The 22822-nt window shown below is 41.3% G+C and overlaps 1 protein-coding gene across 2 annotated transcripts in view; it reads right to left on the bottom strand.

The window, feature by feature from the left end:
• Positions 1-12855: 12855 nt before the first annotated feature.
• The window catches only part of Ophn1 (oligophrenin 1), a 351260-nt gene continuing 341293 nt past the window's right edge, over positions 12856-22822 (bottom strand). For both annotated transcript variants that reach the window (XM_005358630.3, XM_013350521.2), the window contains exons 23-25: positions 22620-22670; positions 18132-18173; positions 12856-16941 (exon numbers count right to left, since the gene is read on the bottom strand). In XM_005358630.3, coding sequence (XP_005358687.1) covers positions 18140-18173; positions 22620-22670 — 85 coding nt within the window. In that variant the 3' untranslated portion in view covers positions 12856-16941; positions 18132-18139. The remainder of the gene's footprint in view (positions 16942-18131; positions 18174-22619; positions 22671-22822) is intronic.

Genomic DNA, 22822 nt, shown 5'->3' with positions numbered 1-22822 from the left:
TAGGCCACAACATCATGGTGATTCACAGATTAATAGAAATGGGTTAATTTAAGATGTAAGAGTTATCTAGGAATATGCATAAGCTATTGGCCAAACAGTGTTGTAATTAATGTATTCATGGCCGGGTGGCCAGGAGGCCAGGAAATGAATGAGCAATCTCAGTCAACATCTTTGCAAGGTATATTAAGGATCTGGGATCTCAAGTGCAATGAAAATCTCTTAGAAGCTTTAAGCAAGGAGGCAGCATGGTGTGATTTACAAGTTATCAAAGATCCCTCTTTCTGTCATGTGATGAATTTTTTACAAGATGAAATGAGAGAATATGAAGAGTTAGGAGGCTATTAAACTAGTTCAGGCAAGAAATGATGATGGATTAGTACTGGGCTGAGCTTGGTGGCACAGTTCTATAAACCCAGCACTTGAGAGAGTAATTCAGGCAGATTATATGTTTAAGGCCAGTTTTGGGGTTATGTAGTAAGGAGGGTAGGGCTAACAGATGACCATAGAAAGGGATCAAGTACACAATTTCTAGCTACATTTTGCAAATGGAATTGGCAAGGCTTGGTGACCAAGAATGGTAACTAAAAGGGAGAGATCCAAATGATACCTAAGGATTCATATCCATGTGTGTGTGTGTGTGTGTGTGTGTGTGTGTGTGTGTGTGAGCGTGGTGTCTTGAGTTAGGTATGATTGCATGCAATATGTGTGAAAATGTCCACAGAGACAAGAAAAGGCCACTAGATTCCTTGAGTTGGACAGTCATGAGCTACCAGATGTGGGTACTGGGAACTTAACTAAGGTCCTACAAAATATTAAGAAGTGATCTTAACTGCTAAGCCATCTCTTAAGGCCCATAATGCACAGGGATCTTGATATGAGAAAAGCTACCATTTATTGAAATGAAGAAAAAAATAACAGATTTGCATTGTGAAGAAAGGAACAAGAGTCAGTTTGAATACACTGAATTTGATGGGTTAGAAGAACAATGGAAAACATGTCAATTGAGTAATTGTATTAGTAAACATGGAACTCAGAAGATAAAAATACAGATAAGAAAGGATTAGGAGGAAGGAGTAAAGGAAGAAGGGAGAAAATGAAGGAGGGAGGGAGAGAAAGAACACAGAGATGCTGTCTGAAGTTTGTACAAAATCCAGGAAGAAAGTACAAAATTTTATAAGTTAGAATGAAAGAAATAAAGAATCAAAACTAAGAAAACTTATGAAAAGGCCATAGGAAAACTGAAATATCACCATGTGAAAAATTACAAAGAAAAAAAGTGATCATTGGGTTAAATGTGCCAGAAAGGATAAATAGGAACATCTCTGGGAATATCAAAGGATGTAATGTCACCAAGGAACTTGATGACCTTGACAAGAGTAATTTCTGTTTTGTATAGAAGGAGAACAATTTGAAAGGAACTAGAGGTGGCAATGACACAAGAAAGAAGAAAATACTGGTGGCCTGAGAATTTGTATTAACAATCTTAAAGAGAAATGGTAGGTTTAGAGGGAGCATCTGAAAATGGAACAGAAGAACAAATTGAATATTTTAATCATTTTATATTAATACCTGTCACCCTATATACATTAGGGTTTCATTTGTTCAATCTTCACCATTTCTCTCAAGTATTATTTTCGGCTGTTTCCTTATGACTTTTTCTGTCTCCAATACTCTTTTCCTCAAAATCTTTTTATGTTAGCAGTTTTCAAAGTATAATTTATGATCTTCTTGAACTAGGCAATAATTGAGGTTCATAGACATGACAGAACCACTGCTCTCAAAAACTAACAGCATCTGTGGTTGTCTGCACAAGAGAAGCATAAAATCAAGCCAGTAGTCTTTCCAGCATAGAGAGAAGAGGGGCTCATGAGCCCCACCCCTAGCTGAGGAGTTCTTGACAGGAGATGGTTACGAGAGCAGCAAGGGTCAGTTTCTTTTTTTAGGTGTGGTCCCTGGTAGGTCAGTGGATTGCCCTATATCCATATTTATATGGAAAATGCTAATTGGACTCAATAAGTTACTTAAAAAGAAGGGGCGCATGAAGGGGATTCTATGGGGTATGACTTACCCCACAGAGGTATCCTGTAAAGGAGTTAGAGAGAGGAGTAGAGATGAAAATGATCAAAATACATTGCATGCATTATGAAATCCTCAAATAATTGCAAAAATACATTTAAAGCCGGGCGATGGTGGCGCACGCCTTTAATCCCAGCACTCGGGAGGCAGAGGCAGGCGGATCTCTGTGAGTTCGAGACCAACCTGGTCTACAAGAGCTAGTTCCAGGACAGGCTCCAAAGCCACAGAGAAACCCTGTCTCGAAAAACCAAAAAAAAAAAAATACATTTAAAAAGAACACCCTCAATTAAGCAATGAATTTATTAATTTTGTTGAACTTTTATCCTTGAATGTACTACTAATACTTTTCTTGACACAACAGAGAGTACTTGCAGCAATAAAGCTCTACCATACAACAAAATTGTTGCTTGTCACAGGAAAAAGGACTTGAGAGTTGTATAATGAACTAGAGTTTTTCTTGTGGAACACAATTTTTAAATGGTAGTAAGTGGCAGATGAACTCTACTTATTCACACTTGAATACTTGGCAGCCATTTTCTCAAAAATAAATGATGTAATACTGTCTGTCCATTAAGGAAAACAACTGGCAATATTGGTTCCCAATAATAAAAGTTGGACTTTTAAAGTAAAAATTGGAGTTTTAGAAAAATTTTTATGAGCTTGAAATTTTAAATGAACTTAAGAAGTCTAGCTGATTTTCCTGATGAGTTTGATGAAGCTATTAACTCACAACTTTCAAAAACATATTTCATAACGAGTGCACATACAAGATTTGGTGGCCAAATATCTTCCAAACAACTAATCCATGCTGCTACTAAAACATGTGTGACTAAGCATGCACAGCCCAATGCATGAATGAATTATGGAAGATACATTAAATGTTCAAGATAGACCAATGGGTTTTAATGAAGCAGAATATGCCAAGCCACTAATATGGTTTCTGGTTCCACATGACACTTAACTTTCAAGAGACCACAGTTGATCTTTGGTGTAGTCTTAAAGAAGAATATCCATATGTATATACTAGGTATCCTATTTCTTCAAATAAAACCAGATGCCCAAACAGAACCAGAAAGCAGGTATGTTCTATTAATAAAGGCAGACTACAAAAAGTCTTAAAATGTGTAAAATTATATTATTCCTTTTTATAATTTATTTTGGAAAATGTAGTTGTTTTCCTCAACTAATACATTTTAATAATATATAACTGATTCATTTATTTGCATTCATTCATTTGCATTCATTTTAAATGAATCATTTTTTTAAATCTCAGATTCAATGAGCAACATGGTAAATATGAACAGATACAAATTACAGAAGCAAAAGCTCTTTGAGATTTTTCAACAATTTATTAAGAGTCTTAAATGTTTCTGAGACCAAAATATGTCATTATAGTCCTATAAGGGCCATGTCGCCTTCCTGGTTATTAAGCTTCAAACAATCTACAAGCATTCAGGGCTCTTCGCAGACAGACTTACAGCCCTTTCTTTTCTGCTACATTTGATCGATCCCTTTTTCACTAGTGCAATTTATGAGGTTTTGATGTGGGAGTGTCATATATCAATCTGTTGATTTCATTGGTTAAGCAATAAAGAAACTGCTTGGCCCTGATAGGTTAAAACATAGGTGGGAGGAGTAAACAGAACAGAATGCTGGGAGGAAGAGGAAGTGAGCTCAGAGACTCCATGCTCCCCTCTCCCAGGTAGAGGCAAGCGATGAAGCTCCGACCCAGGATGGATGTAGGCTAGAATCTTCCCGGTAAGAGCACCTGGCGGTGCTACACAGATGATTAGAAATGGGCTAAATTAATATGTGAGAATTAGCCTAGAAGAGGCTAGATATAAATGGGCCAAGCAGTGTTTAAAAGAATACAATTTGTGTGTTGTTATTTCGGGGCATAAGGTAGCCAGGTGGCCAGGGTGCTGGGGACGCAGCCCCGCCGCTCATATTACTACAAGGTTTAGTTCATAATCATTCTATTTTGCACATGAAGAAACCTGGGTACAAAGAAGGAAAGAAGTTCCACTACACAGTACAGTAAGAGAATAACTGAGCTAGTGCCTAAATTCCCAGAATTCTTTCCATAGTGCCTTCGATAGATGCTGAGGCCACGGCTCAAAGCATGAGAGGGACTGGAAGGATTAAATGAAACTATGAGGAAAAGGTTCTGGAGATAGAGAATGTAGCTCAGTGGTAGAACATTTGTGGAGTATAAACAAAGGCCTTGGGTTCAACATCCAGTCGTGAAAAATCATTCTAAGTTGGGATGACTGTGAGGGAATCACTCTCGGCTTTGTCTAGGTAGAAGGACAGCCTATCAGTCTTTCACAGGTTGATAGCAGTTACAAGCCACTTACAGGCAATACCCTGGTCCTTTTCTCCTTTATACTGCTTCCTGCCAGTCAATCTCCGTAACTAGAGTGGCTCCGGAGGCTGCAGGTGCTCTAGAGGCCTGCTAAAGAGAACTGTTCCAACTGAAGAAGGCTCTTTGAGCAAGCCTTTTATAGTCGCAACAGCTCATTTACTTCCACTGCCCTTATTCAACTTCCTAGACTGAGACAAGTACATCGAGGAAGGCCTAAAGGAGCATTCAAGAACTGGTGGAAAATGTAGCTACCTGTTTCAAAGCACTGAGCTTTTTCCTCTATTTTGCCAAATGGTAAACATTGGGATTTTTTTTTTCTTGGAGGAAAAATGGTTTTAAAAACTTTGAGCTACTACCGAGAAATAACTTCTGTGAGGCTTCTGAATGAAACTAGGTCTACAATATAATGTGCCATAGCATCTGGCTGGCTAGGAAAAGATGCAGGGGTCTAGGAAATGATGGGCATTTTTACTATTCCATGGTAAAGCCTTTTAGGAACCTTTGGTTCTGATAATGTAATGTTAGAATCCAGCTGCTGCTCAGGCCACTATACCGGTAGCAGCCCTTCCCTTCTTACAGAGACTGACAGGCACCCTGCTGAGACATTGCCTGGGAGCCCCTAGTTAACAGCCTTCCAGGTACCAAGATCTCTCACCAGACAAGTGGGTTTTCATCTAAAGGATATTAGTGGGCACACAATGCTGTTCCTACCCTGTTCTCTGCCTCTTGCCAAGATATCAGCAGCCTGTAGCCACCTTCATGCTGTGAATTCCCTATTTCCTCAGAGAGCTGTAAGAAAGGATCTGGTACCTGCCAAAATTCTCACCAAGCTGTCTGTCTCTGGTTCTACAGTCTGAAATCTTCTCAGAGCCTCCACCAAACTGTTAAATTATCTGTCCATCGGTGGCATTACCTAACTCCTAATAAATTATTTACTCCCAACAATCCTCCTCGTGTCCCTCTGAAGCATGTTAATCCTTCGGTGATGAATTCCAATATTTAACCATATTGGTTAAATGTGAGCCAGAGTCTGGGCTACGAGATTAGAGCAGAGTTAATTAACAGAGCCCTCTTGCTCTGATAAACAAGCAAACAAAATTATAAAGTGCATGGCAGACTAACATACTCAGTTGATCAGTGGGATGGAAGAGAAAAGATGTCCACCCATATCTGCCTCTGTCTGGAGCCTGACTGCATCACTAGACTGGCTATAATTCTGATGCTTGGTTTTCATTGTCAACCTGACCAGATTTAGAATCGTCATAGAAACACAGCTCTGGGTAAGTGCACTAGGGCTTTTCTAAAAAGGTTTAACTGAGCAGGGACGATCTGCCCTGAATGTGGTGGCTCCATCCCATGGATGCGGCCCTTAACTGGATGAAAAAGTGAAAGGGAGCTGAGCACCAACATTCGTAGGCCTCTGACTCGCGACTGTATATGTAATGGGATCAGCTACCCCACCCTTTTGCCACCATGACATGTCTGCCATAATAGATCGTCCCCTCAAACTGAGCCAGAATAAACCTTTCCTTCCTTCACTTGTTCTTGTCAGGAGTTTTGTCACAAATGACAACAGTGAGCTTGTGAATCAGTCTATATGACCATTTAGGTTATCTTTCAGCTCTCCGGTTCCATAAATCTGCAAGGAAAGCAAGCATCTCAGATTAAGCCCAGTGGCCCATCCATTAGTGAAAGGTGATGGTGACAGATTTATGGCCAGAGGGTTCTTTGAGTAGTACATTCAGTGAAATAAATGAGACTTCTTGGTTTAGGACAAAGCTTTCAAATGTATCTCTTGCTGACCCGGTCTCCCCAATGACTGGGTAAACAGAGAACCACATGGTTAATTCTACTAGATATCTATTTTTAGAAATGTCAGGCCCTTAAGCTCCCCTGGTAGAAATCTCACCCTTCAGTAGGCATAAATGCGGTCATCCACATTCCCAGCCCCTGTGGACTCCGCACTGGACACATAAGATGGATTTTGAGAATGGTCCTAGATACCAAAGCATAGTTTGAAACCAAACTTGAAGAAAATGAAGATCGGAGATGTTGAATGCCTCCCATTGATTTCTCACTGCACCTCAGGCACAACTTATCATTCCTGTTACAAGTGAAGAAACTAAGGCTGGGAGAGCTGAGGTGATTTCCAGGGTGGGATATAATTCTCTCTCTGCCCTCTCTCTACTTTTCTATATCCCTTCTCCCTCCTCAGCTATCTCTCTTCTCCCCTCTCTTTCTGGCTCTTTTCTTGTCCCACCCCCCCCCGGGAAAAAATGTCTTGCTGGTTCTAGTGTGGAGAACTTGGACTAATACATAAAATGAAAGGAAAGGTGTGATTTGGGGTAGGTGCTATTAGAGACAACCGGAGTCAGATAGTAAGTAGTACTGCCAGACAATGTTTGTGTGATTGCAGCTAAGCTCTGCAACCTTGCAAAGATTCAGTTTCCTTACATAAGACACTATATTATCCAGGAATTTTGTGACCCATAAATGAGAAGCTTGGAATAAGAATACCTAGGAGAGGGCTTTTTTCCCGTTCCATTTTCTCTAATATTTTTCTAATATAATATTATTATATCTAATAAAATATTCCTAATATTTTATCTCAGCTGACAATTAGCATCTTAAATTTATCAGGGAGTTGAAAATGTTACAAGTTTCTAATATGAATTAGAAACTCAAAGTTCCTTCCTTATTAAGTAGGCTTTAGAACTCCTCAGTGAGTCACACAGGAAAAGAATCTTCTACATCTTCCATGCTCTCCTGGACACTGCGAAGACCTGTGAGTGCCATTGTGTTGGTCACATTTAGGGCTGCCTCTTGGATTTCTGAGAGCTATACATGCGCATTAACATCTTGAGAAGGAAGCATCTTCTTCCAAACACAAGGTCAAAGTTGCCCTGTACATCTCCCGTCGTCAATTTATTTCAGGCACTGACCACACCTTTAATTTACTCCCATGGTCCAATATCATCAGCATAGCATACACAAATAACCGTTTCTTTCCTAATCATAAGTCCAACACATAGCTTAGGATATACTGGTAATTCTGATAGTGCCGACAGAATCATGTGGGAGATGAACATTAGGACGTGTCTGTGAGAGAGTTTCTAGATAGCACTGGGGTAGGAAGACCTAACATAAATGTGGATGGATAGCATCATCTCTTGAACTAGAATCTTGGACCAAATAAAAAGGAGAAAACTTAGCAACGGCATCATCACTCCGGATTCCCAGACACAGGCACACTGGGATTAGCTGCCTGGAGCATCTGCCGCTGTGACTTTCCTACCACAGTGGATGGAACCCCCAAACCGTGAGACAAAATGACCCTCCTTGAGTCACTTTTCTCAAGATATTTTATCACAACAGGAGTTTTGAGCATTGAAAACCTTTTTGTAGCCTCTGGAGTCCCGTAAGCTTTTATTTCTACTTTGGTTTTCAGTATTTACTTACTGTGACTTTGAGCAAGTAATGATTTTTCTGAATTTGATCTCTTTATGTGTAATATGAGACTAAAATGAGGTGCCAGGATGCTCAAATAACACTTTCTCTCCCTCCTCCCCTACCTCTTCCCCCCTCATGTGTGCATGTATTTTCTTTCACCAAATTACTTTTCTTACTCTAACCCCAGACCACCAGGAAGTCCCAAGGATTCAGGCTTTTCCTACTCCATGCTTGGTACCTAACCAGTGCTTAATGATATTTGTTTCCCTTCTTTGATTACATAGTAGCCTACTTCCTAGCAGTTTGTTTCGATCAAGTCTCTGAATTCTAATAGAACAAATCAAACGTTGTGTCTTATTTTCATCCCTTGTCCCCACGTCAGAGCTAAGTACTCCACCTCCTTTGTCACAATGGGACTGGCATAGTTTTGTGGTTTGTCTGTGCTTCTTCCCTGGAGCTTTTAAAATCTACTTGAATTATATTTAGACTCGTTTCCTAAAGCATTTTGTGATGTCATCTTCATTTCAGGAAAAATAATGTGGTATAACCTGGACCTCCAAAGAATCTAAGGTTAATTTCCAGTTGTGGATGAAATGGCCCAGTAGTACATTGTTTCTCATCTCCTCTCTCCTCCTCAGAACACAGCTACCCCCTTGCTGAGTGCCCGGTTGTGAACACCACGCCACAACTCTTATGAGACCAGGAGTGCAAAATGTAAAAGAGGAAAGCAATGAGATGTGGGGAAGAGACGTACATCACAAGACATCAGGTGGATGGCCAGGAGGTTGAAAACATCCATACCACACCACCAGGAGATAAGCTATAATAAAAAAAATAAAACAGCCCTTGTCAAATTTTAAAGACATAAGAATCTTCAAGGTCTCACTATTGACAAATGCCCAGGGCCAATTAGGTGAGCCTAAGATATGAGCAGAAAAACCTCTGCATGGTAGAAATTCACAAACAAACAGACCCAGCTACGGGCATATATAGACACAGCGTGGTAGGAGTCAGTACAGTTAGTCATGGGCTCAGAGAGATGAAATTTCTCATTTGATGCAGGTTAAAACACACTGAAAAATCCAAAGATTAAGTAGTGATCATCATTTAGGAATGTCTCCTTGCGTGGTATAGCTCAATGCTCTGATCTAGGACAGATGGAGAGGAGACTGCATTCCTGGAAAGCTACTGCATCACGACCGCCACTGATAATGCTGATAATGACTAATACTTACAAATACGTGGCTGAAAACACATATTCGAGTGAGAAGGACTTGCTGCAGTGGCAGCTACTAGGCATATAGTCTATCTCGGCGCCTGTTAGTCTTAATCATAGAAATCCAGAGAAACATGAGTTCCGAAGGCAAAGGTTATGGGGTGTGCATGCATGTGTGAATATCACTTACCTTGCTTCTAATGGTAGGAATGTAAAAGCCAGAGTCTGACTGGCAATGTCCAGAAAAGAAGTCAAGGGAGTAACAGAGGGACTCAGTATAACACTGAGTCCACCTAGATCTCAGGTCTAGGAGTGGAAGAGAATTCTGAATCTTACAGTAAGTGTAAGGAAGAGATGGCAGACAATCACGGCTGAGGTCCGACCAATCTCACATCATGATGTGTCTGGGATTAACAGTGGGATGGCACTTTCCAGTACTTTGGGTAGTAGTAGTTGGGGAAGAAGAAACCAGAGGAATAAATGTAGGATTGACAATACTAGTGGAAAAGGTAGGCACAGAGAAAAGGTCACTGTGTAGCTTCAATGTCAGAGCTAGAAAAACTCCATTTCAGTTTTAAATCCAGGTAACATCTTGGTGGGGATTCTAAGGGCCTGCACAGTCAGACTTTATATAGAGAGTTCAGAGACATTAACAGAAATTAAGTGTATGTGCTTTGAATACAGAATATCCTCCAAAGGCCCACATGCTAAAGGCTGGGTCCCCTTTATGGCACTGTTGGGAAATGGTGGCTGCTTTATAAGGAGAGACTAATACGAAGCCACCATGCCATTGAGGGTGTACTTGTGATGAGTAGATTATGACTTGAGCCTCTTCCTATCCTATCCTATTTTTCTGCATGACTGAATTTAGTGGCTCAACTCTGCCATGTGCTTCCCCCGCATGTTGTTTCACCCAGAGCAAAGGTCCAAATGACCATGAACTGACAACTTGAAAACTGAGACAAAAAAGTTGATTATCTCTGGTATTTGTTACAGTGACAGACAGCACACAGGAAGAGGCCCATACTCAATGAGAAGCCTTCAAGTGGAAATACTGCTCAAGAACACTGGTGTTCCATCGTGACTTTATCCATCACAAGACTAGCACCTCTGAGCCTCTGAACAAAAAGATTGCACCTCACTCTGCCATATAAAACCTAGCAAGTCTCTGTACTTCAGAGAATTCTTCAAAAATCTCATCTGTATTTGTTCCGTTATCCAAATGGAAGGGCACTGGGAACAAGCTTAGAGCACTCTTAAAATCAAACTTGCCTCTATCTCCCCACTATTAGAATTTCCCATGTTGATTAATGACAATTCTCTCAGTAGGTAGGAAGAAGAATGATCTGAATTTGAATCCTGAATTCACTATATCCTGAGTGTGGGAACTTGGGTAAATGGTGGAACGTTCTGTGCCTCAGTTTTCTCCTTTATAAAACGGTATAGTGCCAAGGTAACTATTTCATACTTTTTGCAAGCATCTATTATGTCTCCTAAGAAAACTCCACAATAAAACCTGTGATTCATTACAAAATATTAAGATGTAATTAAGGCTAATGTGGTTATTAAAATATGGAGAAAATTCTGATTTTAGTAGATTCAGTCATTGTTATGGGATGAACCCTAAACAGAAGAGGCAAAAAAGGAAGCAAGAAAAAAAAAAAGCAGCAGCAACAATTCAAGAAGGATTCAGGCAGTTGGCTTAAAAATGGAGAGAGTTTTTGTTTTGTTATATTTTTGTCTTATTGGATTTTTTTGTTTTATGTTTTTTTTTTTTTTTTGAGAAAGGGAGCCTGAAATTGGGTGGGCAGGAAGAGGGGGGAAGATCTGGGAAATATCTAGGAAAGAGAAAGAATATGATCAAAGCATATTGTATGTCAAAAATTTTTAAATAAAAAAAGCTAAAAATAATTGAAGACTCCAGTCTTACAGAAGAAGCTAAATTATTCTAACAACCTTGACTGAACTCAAAAGAGTATCTCAGATCAGAACCACTCAGAGAATTCAACTATTTCATAGGAAAACTTCTAACCAACAGGGACAGTGAGGTGACAATGAATGGATGAAGTGCTAAATTTTTGATAAAAAGAAATACTGGACGTATCTTTGTGCATGTTTTTACCTGTATGCATGTATGTATGTGCACAACATGTTTGCTGGTACCCTCAGAGGCTAGAAGAAGTCAAATCTCCTGGAACTGGACAGTTGTGAACCACCATGTAAGCGCTGAGAACTGGATCCAGGTTCCCTGGAAGAGCAACAGTGCTCGTACTCTCTGAGTCATCTCTCCAGCCCTAAACTTGTGATCAGTCATTTGAACAGCCATAAAGACTAACACAGTGCTGCTGTATTTCAGGTTGCCCAAATCTGTCAAATTGAGAACTACTTTGTCCCTTGAATCAGCTGATGTGAGGACAAAATAATAGAAAGAACCTAAGACTGTTCTGCAGAATTTTAAGTCACAAAACTCTTCTATACTCCAACAGGAAAAATAATCAATCTGGTTTGAACCAGGAGAGAGAGTTAAAGGCCAGGTTTACAAGCAAAAATCCAAGAACTTAGAGCTCATGACATTTCTCAGGAGAAAAACTAAAGGTCGGCAGGCCTGCCTCTTCTCCTCTAGAGAAACAGCACGGCGTAGGAGGATTTGAAAGACTGAAGGCCCACTCTGCCTCCTATGCTATGATACCCGTCTGAGCAGCAACAAAATGGGAAACTCACTCCTGCTCTGAGGTGAGAAGGGCTGTGTGGGCACTCAAAAGGAAGGCTTGTGGATGTATGACAGAAACAAAACACCCAGGTGACAATACAGCACACCTGCTCTGCGTGGGTGGCTCGCTGTTGGGAGCAGGTGTCTAGACTGTGGCAAATAGATCACCTAAGGGAAGTCCTGTAGAATGGTATTATAAAGGGGGGAGGGTAGTTTCTACCCTTGGGTACAGCCTTACGCAAGTCCTTCGCCCTTGATGAGTTTGTTTCTCCACCTGTAAGAAGTGACCTTGAAGCCAGTGGCTCTCAAATACTGGGCATTAGACTCACCTGGAGGGGTAAGCAGCGGACAATGATGATAAGTTTCTCCTCCCACTGCCAAAGCATCCCCCAAAAACCTGAGGCAAGGAATCTTGTTTTTACTAAATCATGCAAAGCCTTAGCCACAATACAAGTTGATTCATCCAGTAGGTGGCCTGAAAGCAGTTGAATCTCGAAACTCTGCATTCTTTGTTATACTTGAATTTGAAAATTAACTAATTTGCACCCAATTAACAAGCTAGGCTCCTCCTGCTCTTTGCCAATTTCTGTTACCACTGCTTTGCTATGATTAAAATGTCCTCCCAGTATTGCCTTTCTTCTGTGAAATGACGATGCTAACCTGGCTGAAGAGCAGCAGAGTTGCCCACTGGCATTGCATCATGGCCTGAGTCTGAAAGTTGAAAAGACCCTCTGAGACAAAAGGTAGATGAGACGATGTGCATGGCATGCTCAGCATCTCAGAGAGGACGTAACAAAGCTGAGTCACAACCACAAAGCTCCTGAAAAGCTCCATCCAACTGCCACATGTCTGTGCACTGCTTCCCTTGCACAGTCTGACAGCCAAGTCACTTTCAGTCTGCTTATTCCCTGGACTTGGCCTGCTATTCTTGGACATAGAGGAACTTCATTCACTTGTCAACACAGTCGCAGGCCACGTGTAAACCGATGAAAGAAGCAGAGCGTTATGGACTCTCAATTAGAGCAGACTAAGCCAAGTGTTTCTCAAAATTTTAATGTGCATAGAAATCTCTTGTGGGGTCTTGTTAAAATACAGATTCATATTCCAGATGTCTCAGGTAGATCCGAGGAATCTGCGTTTCTAATGAGTTGCCAGGTAATGCTAAGGCCAAAACTGATATTTTTATTAATCCTATTTTGAAACATCTCCACTTATTTGGGATTCATTTTCTTTTGAAGATTTATTTATTTATGAATTTTCTGTATATGGGTATTTTGTCTGCGTGTACTTCTGCAAACTAGAAGGGGGCATTGGATCCCCTGTGACTATACTTATAGATGGTTGTGAGCTGTCATATAGGTGCTGGGAACTGAATTCAGGACCCCAGGAAGAACAAGCAGTACTCTTAACGGCTGAGCCATCTCTCTAGCCCAGAGGTTTGTTTTCACTACTAATTTTGTGGCACTGTGGTAAATAAAAAGCTATTTGCAGTTCCCAATCTTGGACTTTAATCAATTTCAAGAGTCTTCTTATGGGTAAGTCATTTTTACCTCCCTGGACCTCAAGTTTCCTTACCTACAAGACAGAGTTGCTAGCTATCACTTATTGATGCTATACAGCTTGACAGAATGGCAAAGCTGAATAGATTAAGACTCTTGGGTTCAAAAATATTTTGTGCCGAGTTCTCTTTGAATGTTTTTACAAGACAGCATGAGAGGAAGATGGTGGGTGCACCATCATTCCTGATATGCTGAAAGATTGTTTCCATCATGAGACTGCAGATGGAGGACATTTATTCAAGCACTTAATTGAAAATCACACGAGTGGGCTCAAGGATCTAATTCTTTTCTCTTATTTCACACTCATAGTTCATATAGGCAATTTCATATGAAAATGAAGGCTTTACTTCATTGACAATATCTTGTTATTTAGATTCACTCTGGATTTTCCGTTGCTGTTGTTGCTAAAGCTTTTGTAGGTAGGCGTCTAATGTGTCAAGGTCAATTGTCTGCTCCTTCTTTAATAACAGCTTCACTGGTCCATGTTCTTTCAAAAGCAATTATTTCATGAGTTGCAGAACTACTTCCTTTACTTTTTGTAGTTCTTACAGAATAAAGTAATGTCTTGAAAAGGGGAAGATGCTTCCCCATTGTAGCCCATTACTTCCAAAGCACTCTTACACGACACTATTTTGTTTCTTAAATAGAATGTTTAGTTTTTGTCCTGTGCTGGCTGGATACTTCTTAATACCTCTCTTTCAACTTGAAATATAAAAATTCAATGAAATTTCTTTTTACTAAATGACCCCTGATTTTTGCTTTCACCACGGAAAACCTTTGTAGCAAGGTGACCCCAGGGCATCAAATTCCACAAAGGCACAGAGAACTTCCGTTCTCTCCAAGTGCGTGCATGGGTATCACCAGTCTTCTTGATCAAACTGTACACGTGACAGGTAGGCATGTACTGGGAAAACACAGCCACACCTGGAAGGACCCTTTCTCTCTGGAAAGTGACTACAGCGACTAATTCACAGCTACCGATCACAACAAATTCTTCACTTCACAAGGTGAGGTTCGATGATCTCTTAAAACATATTAAAAATATGATGCACTCAGAGTGAAAAGAAAACCCAACTAGGGATCATCTTTCAGCCTATGGTCTACTCCCTTACGAGGCGGCCTTGCACCACTTCCCTCCCTCACTGCTTTCCTTTCCATATTGGTTAGGCGTATGGGAGTCAAGAGGCAACTCACCGCCAGCAATGTGTGTCCTCCGTCTAAATACCTACCTCTGAATGACATAGGGAAAATTGCAGAGGCTGAAAATTCTGAGAGGTCAGGGTGGAAATCACACTTCTAGTATACATTATGTCTGTGTACTAGAGCCAGTAACAACACAACTGGGTACCCTCTTAGTCTGTACAAGAAGCTGAGTACTTGCATGATTCTTACTAGGATGACATCTAAGGTATTTGAAGTATCTGGTATTCAGTGGGTGCTTAATAAGTGTTAGCGCTTCCGTCGTCACTATCAGTTCAAGACTTAACAGTTCTCTCACCTATTTGCTAGGGTTGTTGCTAATTTCCCAGAGATACCCACGCACATATGGCCTCTTCTGATCCCCTCTTTGGAGTGAGCATCTACGTATCAAGCAGAGATGGACCAGGCCAATCTCACTTCATGACAGCATGCTTCACCACAGCCATATTGCTCTTTAAAGCAGGTTGTCAAAGGGAGAGACTTTGTTTCATTCTCCAAAGGGAGTTGATGCAGAAGTAGAACCACCCCAGCAACTGCTCCCTGGCCTCCAAAGCTGGGGACCCCTCCTTCTCAGCTGAGTTTTCATCCATGTCCCACATAACATAGCAATCACAGTGTAAAGTTTCTAGAAACTTCTTCTATTGGGATTGCAGTGTCTTTCTCTGCCTCTCCATAGTACTCTAAGACTTTTAGTGTTTACCACGGCCTTTTGCCTGAGGAAAACTAGACTCAAACTGTCTTCCTAATCCTTCATGGATCCTGGCTCACTCCAGTGACCAAGTTCTACACATACACTGGCTTTTCTCATTAACGGAGAGGATACAGCTCTAAGACCAGAACTCAGTAAGAGCCCCGCAAGCCTCAGAGGCCAGGGCCCGGGCATCTGCACAGAAACAGAAGCATCAACACCCTAAAAACCAGGCCTCAAAAATGTCTATTCTTCAGATTTCCTACTCCCTGCACAGCTTTCGCTTTAGTGCACTTTCAGTGACTCCAGCAGTGCTGAAAGGACCAGCAGCTTGTAGCTTGAATTTTCCACTTGCTGGCAAATATGAGAGGCTCAAGAAAGAGAATAAAAGCCAATACCTCCCAAAAGAACCATTAAAGCCACCACCTACAAGGCCCCCTTCCTCGATAAATGTGGTGTACTAAAAAGAACCTTATGTAGGAGCTCAGACACCTGGGATCTCGTCCTCTTGTGGTCGCTAACTTGCTCGTCATGTAAACTAAGCTGTTGTTAGTATAAATGCGTTTGAAAGTTCCTTCTAATCCAACCCTTTATGGGCTGTAAAGAGTCTTTTATCTCAAGGGCTGTGGTTCTTAACCTTTATTGGGTTGCAGTCCCATTTGAAATCCAGTAGAATGTTATGAACCATCTGCTCAGAAAAGGCATTACCCTCATGGAATTGTATATGTCATCTTGGGGGCATCATGGAGTTCCAGAATCCACAGGCACTTGGCTAAGAATTAGTTTTGTTTGCTTATAAGATTTGCTTGTTTGCTTTTTCTTCAAGAAATAAAAGAACATGTAAGCGAGAGGCAAATAAGAAGCAATAGCAACAATTGCTCGTACTCAAGTCAATCTTAACAATTTTTCCTAACACTTGGCCCTCCCCGTTTTGTTTTGTTTTGTTTTTTACAAAGACGTTTTCTGCTTTGTTTTATTTGTGGATTGCTGGAAAGGAAGCTATTAGGTGAAAGTAGGAAAAAGGAAAATCCAGACAGCCTAGGCTTTGACATGCAACACATGCTTAGCGCTGGGAAGGACACTGTGTGGGAATGATCCACGCGGCCTGGCCCCACTGGATATCATTAACATGTCATGGTACCAGAGTGCCAATCTGGTACTAGTTAGTGTCCATATTCTCAGAAAGAGACGTGACACAATTCTCCAATATTCAGCTAACATCCCTAGTCCCTTCCAAATAAGGTAAACAATGGCCCCAACTCCGGTAGCCTTTAGATCAGGGTGAGGCCCCCAAGATCAGTCTTTAGCCCTGAATCATTCCGAGTCCAGTGACCTTTGAAGAGACAACAAGTTCAGAGAAGAGTAGAAAGCTGGGCTCCCCTCTTCAATACGGGTCAGTGGGTATTTTCACGTCAGTAGAGCTTGGAGCTTAAGAGAATCCTGCCATCCAGTGTCCTTGGAGCTGCTCACAACAGACATTCTGGGGAGATGAAGAGAGAATACAAAGGAGAAACAAACACATGTCTCAGACATGTGCTCCCTATTTTATAGCTTCCCAGACACTGAGGGTTCGAGGCCGGAAATGAGCTGCTCTTCAGCACCAAATAGCTCACATGAGTTTGAAGTAGACCCTTCCCCAACCTGGAAAGGGTCCCTCGAGGCCAAGTCCTTTCAAACCTAAAATGAAAAGAAAAAAAATAGGGAGTTAGGTAAGCCTGGGTAAATATTTAACAGGTGTTAGAAAAGGGGGGGGGTCTCTCTAGTTTCTTACCCTAATTAGTACCTAGTCTGGAAAAGGGACTTTGTACTTTAGACCCCAAACAGCAGGTCAAGGCTGCTCTAAATAGGACTAGAGACTGTCTTTGACCCCACCTCCAATTCCCTAAAACAATCTACCAACAGGGGAAGCAAAATCCTGACACTAAAAGTTCTGAGCCTGCCGCTCTGTTCCGTTCTCCTCCCTTGCATCTTAGTCATTGCCTTTGCGCTCCTTTCGGTATATCCAAACTTCCTTTGCCCAGGCCTTCATTCTTAAGGCTGATAAGACGCAGCTTATCTATCTCTAGGTCATGGAGGACTGGCAGTGACAGGAAAACACAGAAGGCTAAGGAGCACATGGCAAGCCAAACTCCAGATACTTGGACCTCATTAATGTTCACATTGGTTCATGTCATGCCAGAGATCTGATAACCAAGCAATCAAAAGTCTTACACAGAGAAAGACATTTCCCTGACCACCAAGCCTCCTGTGACCTTAGCAAGTCACTTATCCCCTCTGAACTTAAGTTCCTTTGTTTGTTGAGTTGGAACACATAGTATCCTCCTTCTTTCTGGCATGGGATGTGGATCAAATGAGATCATGGATATGAAAGTTCTGCACACTCAAATGAACATAAAGGACCACAGAGGATGGTTCAGGTGGGAAGAACTCTAGTAGTTACTTGGTCTCAAGGAATGAAGTCCCACTATAGACACATTGATATTTGTCTAAATATCAAAGAGGAAGTCACTGGCATCCTTAGAGACTCAAACAATAGGAGAGGCAGGCAGGTCCATCGTCTCATTTTACAAACAGAAATTGAGATTTGGAAAAGAAAACATGCTTGGCCAAAATATCCAGCCTGGGATTTCTAATGAATTCGGCTGAAAAGCAATCTTACAATAATATAGTGGAAGGGGAAATGGCAGGGAAAGAAAACTGCAAATCATTTGAAACTGCACAAATGAAGTATGTAATTTTAGGGGAGCAAACTGAGACATGGAGTAAGGTCCTACCCTCTGGACTTGTGTGATATTCTAGTCTTCAAAATCCTAGCCATGAAAAGGGCTTATTTGAACATTTTGTCATGAAGGGTAGAAACAACATACCTGTGGCCTCAGCTCTCATCTCCAGGAAGTTTTCCTTGAGAGCTGTGGGCAAAAGAAAGAGAGCTCAATGAAGCCCTTGACGTCAGGACTGAAAAGGTTAATGGTAAACAAGTCGGTTAGGGGGAAATTATTCTGCTCAGATCTTTTACTGCATTTGGTTCCATTCTTCTAGGTTGGGAAGGTTTAGAGAACCCACTATTCTAGACACAAGCCACCTTTCGGGAGCTAAAACAATTTTTTTTTATTTTTTTTTTGAACTTCATACTGTTTAATAGAGAGCAACAAATCCTAATCCATCGACTATTTGGGATATTCATATTGATATGAATAAATTAATGAAGTTATTAAATAAGAAAAATATTGGGACTGAAAATGTAGCTCAGTAGGTGCTTGCCTAATATCTCCCACCAGTTCATTTTATTTTTTTATTTTTTTTTATTTATCTATTAAAGATTTCTGCCTCCTCCCCGCCACTGCCTCCCATTTCCCTCCCCCTCCCCCGATCAAGTCCCCCTCCCTCATCAGCTCAAAGAGCAATCAGGGTTCCCTGGGAAACTAGACACAAGAGAGAAGCTGACCCAAGACCACAGTTCACATCACATGATTATCACTGCTGGTTAGAAGGACAAGAAGGCAGGGGACAGTACCGTGTAAAACATAAGTCCTCCTTGGTCTTACAAAAACCACACAAGCTCTGGTCAGCCTGCTGATCAGCCCTAAATTCGCCTTCCATACTCAGCTGAGAACTGGGAGAAAGAGACAACGATAGAAAAGAAATCTCCTGGGCTGGAGAGATGGCTCAGTGGTTAAGAGCACTGACTGCTCTTCCAGAGGACCCGGGTTCAATTCCCAGCACCCACATGGCAGCTCACAACTGTCTGAAGATCCAATTCCAGGGGATCTGACACCTTCACACCAATGCACATAAAATAAAGTTAAATAAGGCATAAAAAAATTTAAAAAAAGAAAAGAAATCTCCTAACAATATAACAATATAGCCAGAGCATCCCACATAACAGCTGGTTCCCCCAGCTATATCCACAGCCTTCTACTTTTCTCTCATCTCTTGAAACTACTTATAAATAGTTGCCTAAATTATCTTATTCCTATTCATGGTTTTAATTGCCACCAACTATTGGGAATCTTCTTCCAAAGTGTCACTACTCATATTATACAGTATATATGTGATGCCCCACACTAGAATTCTGAATTCTGCCCCCCCTTGCTTCCTAGAATTCTATAAAACATTGGTCATCCCTAGCATTTCTATTACTAAATCTGTACAGGCCCCACCCTGACAATTAGTTTAGGTTGCAGTTACTCACTGGGCATCTCTACCTGGATGTCTCACAGTGTCTTCACAGGGACTGTCTGAACCTGAGCACAGCAAATGTCTCACAAAACCTGTTTCTTTATGATTAATTGTTGTGCCATCTACCAAATTGCCCAAGTTAGACTTATCTCTCTCAGCACTTCCACAGTGCCTCCCATCTGAAAAGTCAGCAGGGTCTGTTGGAACCGAACGCACATCTGTCTCTGTATTCCATTCCCACAGCAACACCTTAGGTCAGACCTTCCATCAGCTCCTGCCAGCAAGATTTGTTTCCAAATTGGTCTCCCTGCTTCCCATCTTTACCACCAGAGTGATCTTGTTACAACTCAGCCAGCTCAGAATGTGCACAACTACCTAAATATCTTCAACGGCCTGCCCCCAGCAGACTACAATACAAAGAGCAAACACCTTAATATGTCATTCAAGACCTTTGCAGTCTGGCTCTAATCCATTTTCCTGGTGTTCCGTTCAGCTAAGCTTTCTTCTTTTCAACCCCACATTATAGACAAAGTGGAACACTAATCACTTCTGAAGCTACATTGCCTTATGGAATATTCTCTCTTCCCTTTTCTTCCTGACAAATCTCTAATTATATTTTCTTTGAGTTTTTTTTTCTTTTTAACTGTTGAAGAGGGCAAGAGAATGAGGAACAGATGCTATCAAATTGGCAGGCTACAGTCAAGCATGCAAAGGAAAAACTAAAAGTGGCAAGGCAAGATGATCGAAGAGGTAGGCAACAATGACCATATAAGGGATTAGCCACATGACTGGGAACGTCTTGCTCAGCGGCCAGCCTGTGAATACACTACTGGTAGTGGTGGGTTCAAGGTAGGAAGAATATTTTTCCTAAGCAGCTTCTGAGTAAGAAAAACCTACAGCTAGCCAAGATGGTACATTGAAGGCAGGTATGTTTTAGCCTTACTTACATTCCTTCCAAGGTGATTCTTAGGACACAGAACAGGATTAAGGCTAGGTTTGAGAAGCCCAGATAAAGAGAGGATAGAATAGCATAGGCTGAAGTACCTGCTTTGGACAAGGCCTTCCGGCATTGTTCTTGGTCTAAGTCTGCCCTGAGCACTGGATGACAAATCCTACCCCCTTGCTAATGTCTTTCCATGCCCTCGACATCAGTTTGGCCATGGTTTTCCTACTGAAAGTTAGCCTTCACTAGAAATTCTACTAGACTTTGTTCATGCCTCTTAAATATTCCCTTCTTAATGTCTTGACAGCCTGAACTAAGATACAGATCAATCCCCAAATTTTGCTGTGTATTTCTATTTGATCAAGCCCCAGCTCATGTATTAACTCTTCAATATGCCTGATTCTTTTTGTTCATTCCAGTTTATTTCCTTCAATTTCTCTGGTGTTTATTTCTCAAAGGATTTCTTTATCCTAGGGAGGGAGGAAGTAGTGTCACCCACAGGAGGCAACTCTATTAAGAACCTCTCTTTCCCTCTCTGCCTCGCCCCACTCTGTGGAACTCAAGGCTTCAAGCATGATGTACAAATACTTTAGCACTGAGATATAATTCCCAGTTACACTCCAAAGCCTCTTCATTTTCCACCCTCTGATAAAAGAAATGAGGGGTTTAGCCTCACTTTGATCTGTTCTGGTAAAAATAAATGATAAGTTATTGTCTAAACAGAATTTGGCTGATCCCAAGAGCTGCCTGTGGTGACTTGCCATGTGGAATCACATCCTGGTGAATAAGATTCATGGTATTGGGAAGAGAATGTCAAACCTATCCTGGCTCCATTTTTAGGCTGGCAGCCTAAAAACATTAACTCTTGTTCTTGGCCAAGAAGCACAATTAAAAAAATTCTCAGATTAGCCACATGAAACAAACTCACAGCAAACACCTTGAAGACTAAGCAACCATTCCTCTGGATGCTTTTATGCAAATGCTCCCAAATGCCCAGAGCTTGAACAGTTTGTACCAGCATTTGGAAAAAAAAATTAAAAACAAATAGAAGGAAGGATGAGCAGAAGGAAAAGAAGGAGAAAGGAAATAGGGAAGAGGGATGACAAAAGGAGGAAATAATGGATTCTCGTGTACCAGTCAAAAGATAATTTTAGTGAGTGTAGAGGAGAAGCCAGGAATCTGGGATTTTTTTAAACAATTTTTCAAGAGATTTAGATGAATGGTCAGTTTGATAATCATTTAGTCAACTACTTACTTTTGAAATGGGAGCCACACTTACTCTGAACCCATAGACAATAGAATGCTATATTCTACAAGCCTTTGTCAGCTGACCTTATACACTATGATGTGTAAGTAAGTAAAATAATAGCAACAAAAAGACCTTCACTGATGCAAGGTTTCTTTTTTTCAGCATAGCTTTGGGATGTGCGCTGGCTAGTTCTATGTCAATTTGACACAAGCTATCTGAGAGGAGGGAGCCTCAACTGAGAAAATGCCTCCATAAGATCAGGCTTTTGGCAAGTGTGCAAAATATGTTCTTATTAGTGATTGATTGGGGGTAGCAGCCATTGTGGGTACTCCTGGGTTCTATAAGAAAGCAGGCTGAGCAAGTCACGTGGAGCAAGACAGTAAGCAGCACCCCTCCATGGCCTCTGTATCAGTTCCTGCCTCCAGGCTCCTGCCCTGCTTGAGTTCCTGTCCTGACTTTCTTCAGTGATAGACTATGATGTGAAAGTGTAAACCCTTCCTTCCCCAAGTTTCTTTAGTCGTGGTGTTTCATCACAGCAACAGTAACTCTAACTAGGACAACATTTGTGTACATACAACAGAGTACATGAACATGTGTGTCTGTGAAAGAGAACGAGAAGCAGAAGAAATGGAAAAAATGAGTACAAAAAGAGACAACAGAGACACAAGTTAAGAAAAGCAAGAAGGATGGCATAAAGAGAACACAGAGCGAGAAGTGCAAAAAGTGGCAGAAAAACTGAGAATGGCAGAGACACGTGTAAGAACAAGCAAGAGAAAAAGACAGGACACTGATAAGAATAGAAGCCAATCTACGATGATTGCAGGAGAAAGGTGGGAGAGGAAAAGGGAGAGAGGGACAGAGAGGAGGGGAGAAAACAAGAACTATAGAGAAACAGAAAAGGAGGAGGAAAGAGCAAAACCTGATGAGCTGCACTTGATGCATCCATTCAATACTGCCATTTGCCCTCTCTTCTGTGTCTCTTACCTTCCAGTTTTCCGGGATGCTGTTTCAAAGAATCTGGTCCTGGATGCCACCCTGCAAATAGAAGCCAAGCAAGTCTGATGAGCTACAGTGGAATACATGTGAGAATCAAAGACCAATGGAAAGGACATGACACTCAGTACCAGATAGGTCACCAATACCAGGCCCTACCCCGGCTCGCAAAAAGCCCAGAGCAAAACTCGAAT

This window comes from Microtus ochrogaster, chromosome X (assembly GCF_000317375.1).
Source record: "Microtus ochrogaster isolate Prairie Vole_2 chromosome X, MicOch1.0, whole genome shotgun sequence".
Classification (NCBI taxonomy): domain Eukaryota; kingdom Metazoa; phylum Chordata; class Mammalia; order Rodentia; family Cricetidae; genus Microtus; species Microtus ochrogaster.
This window is presented reverse-complemented; position numbering and strand designations above follow the sequence as displayed.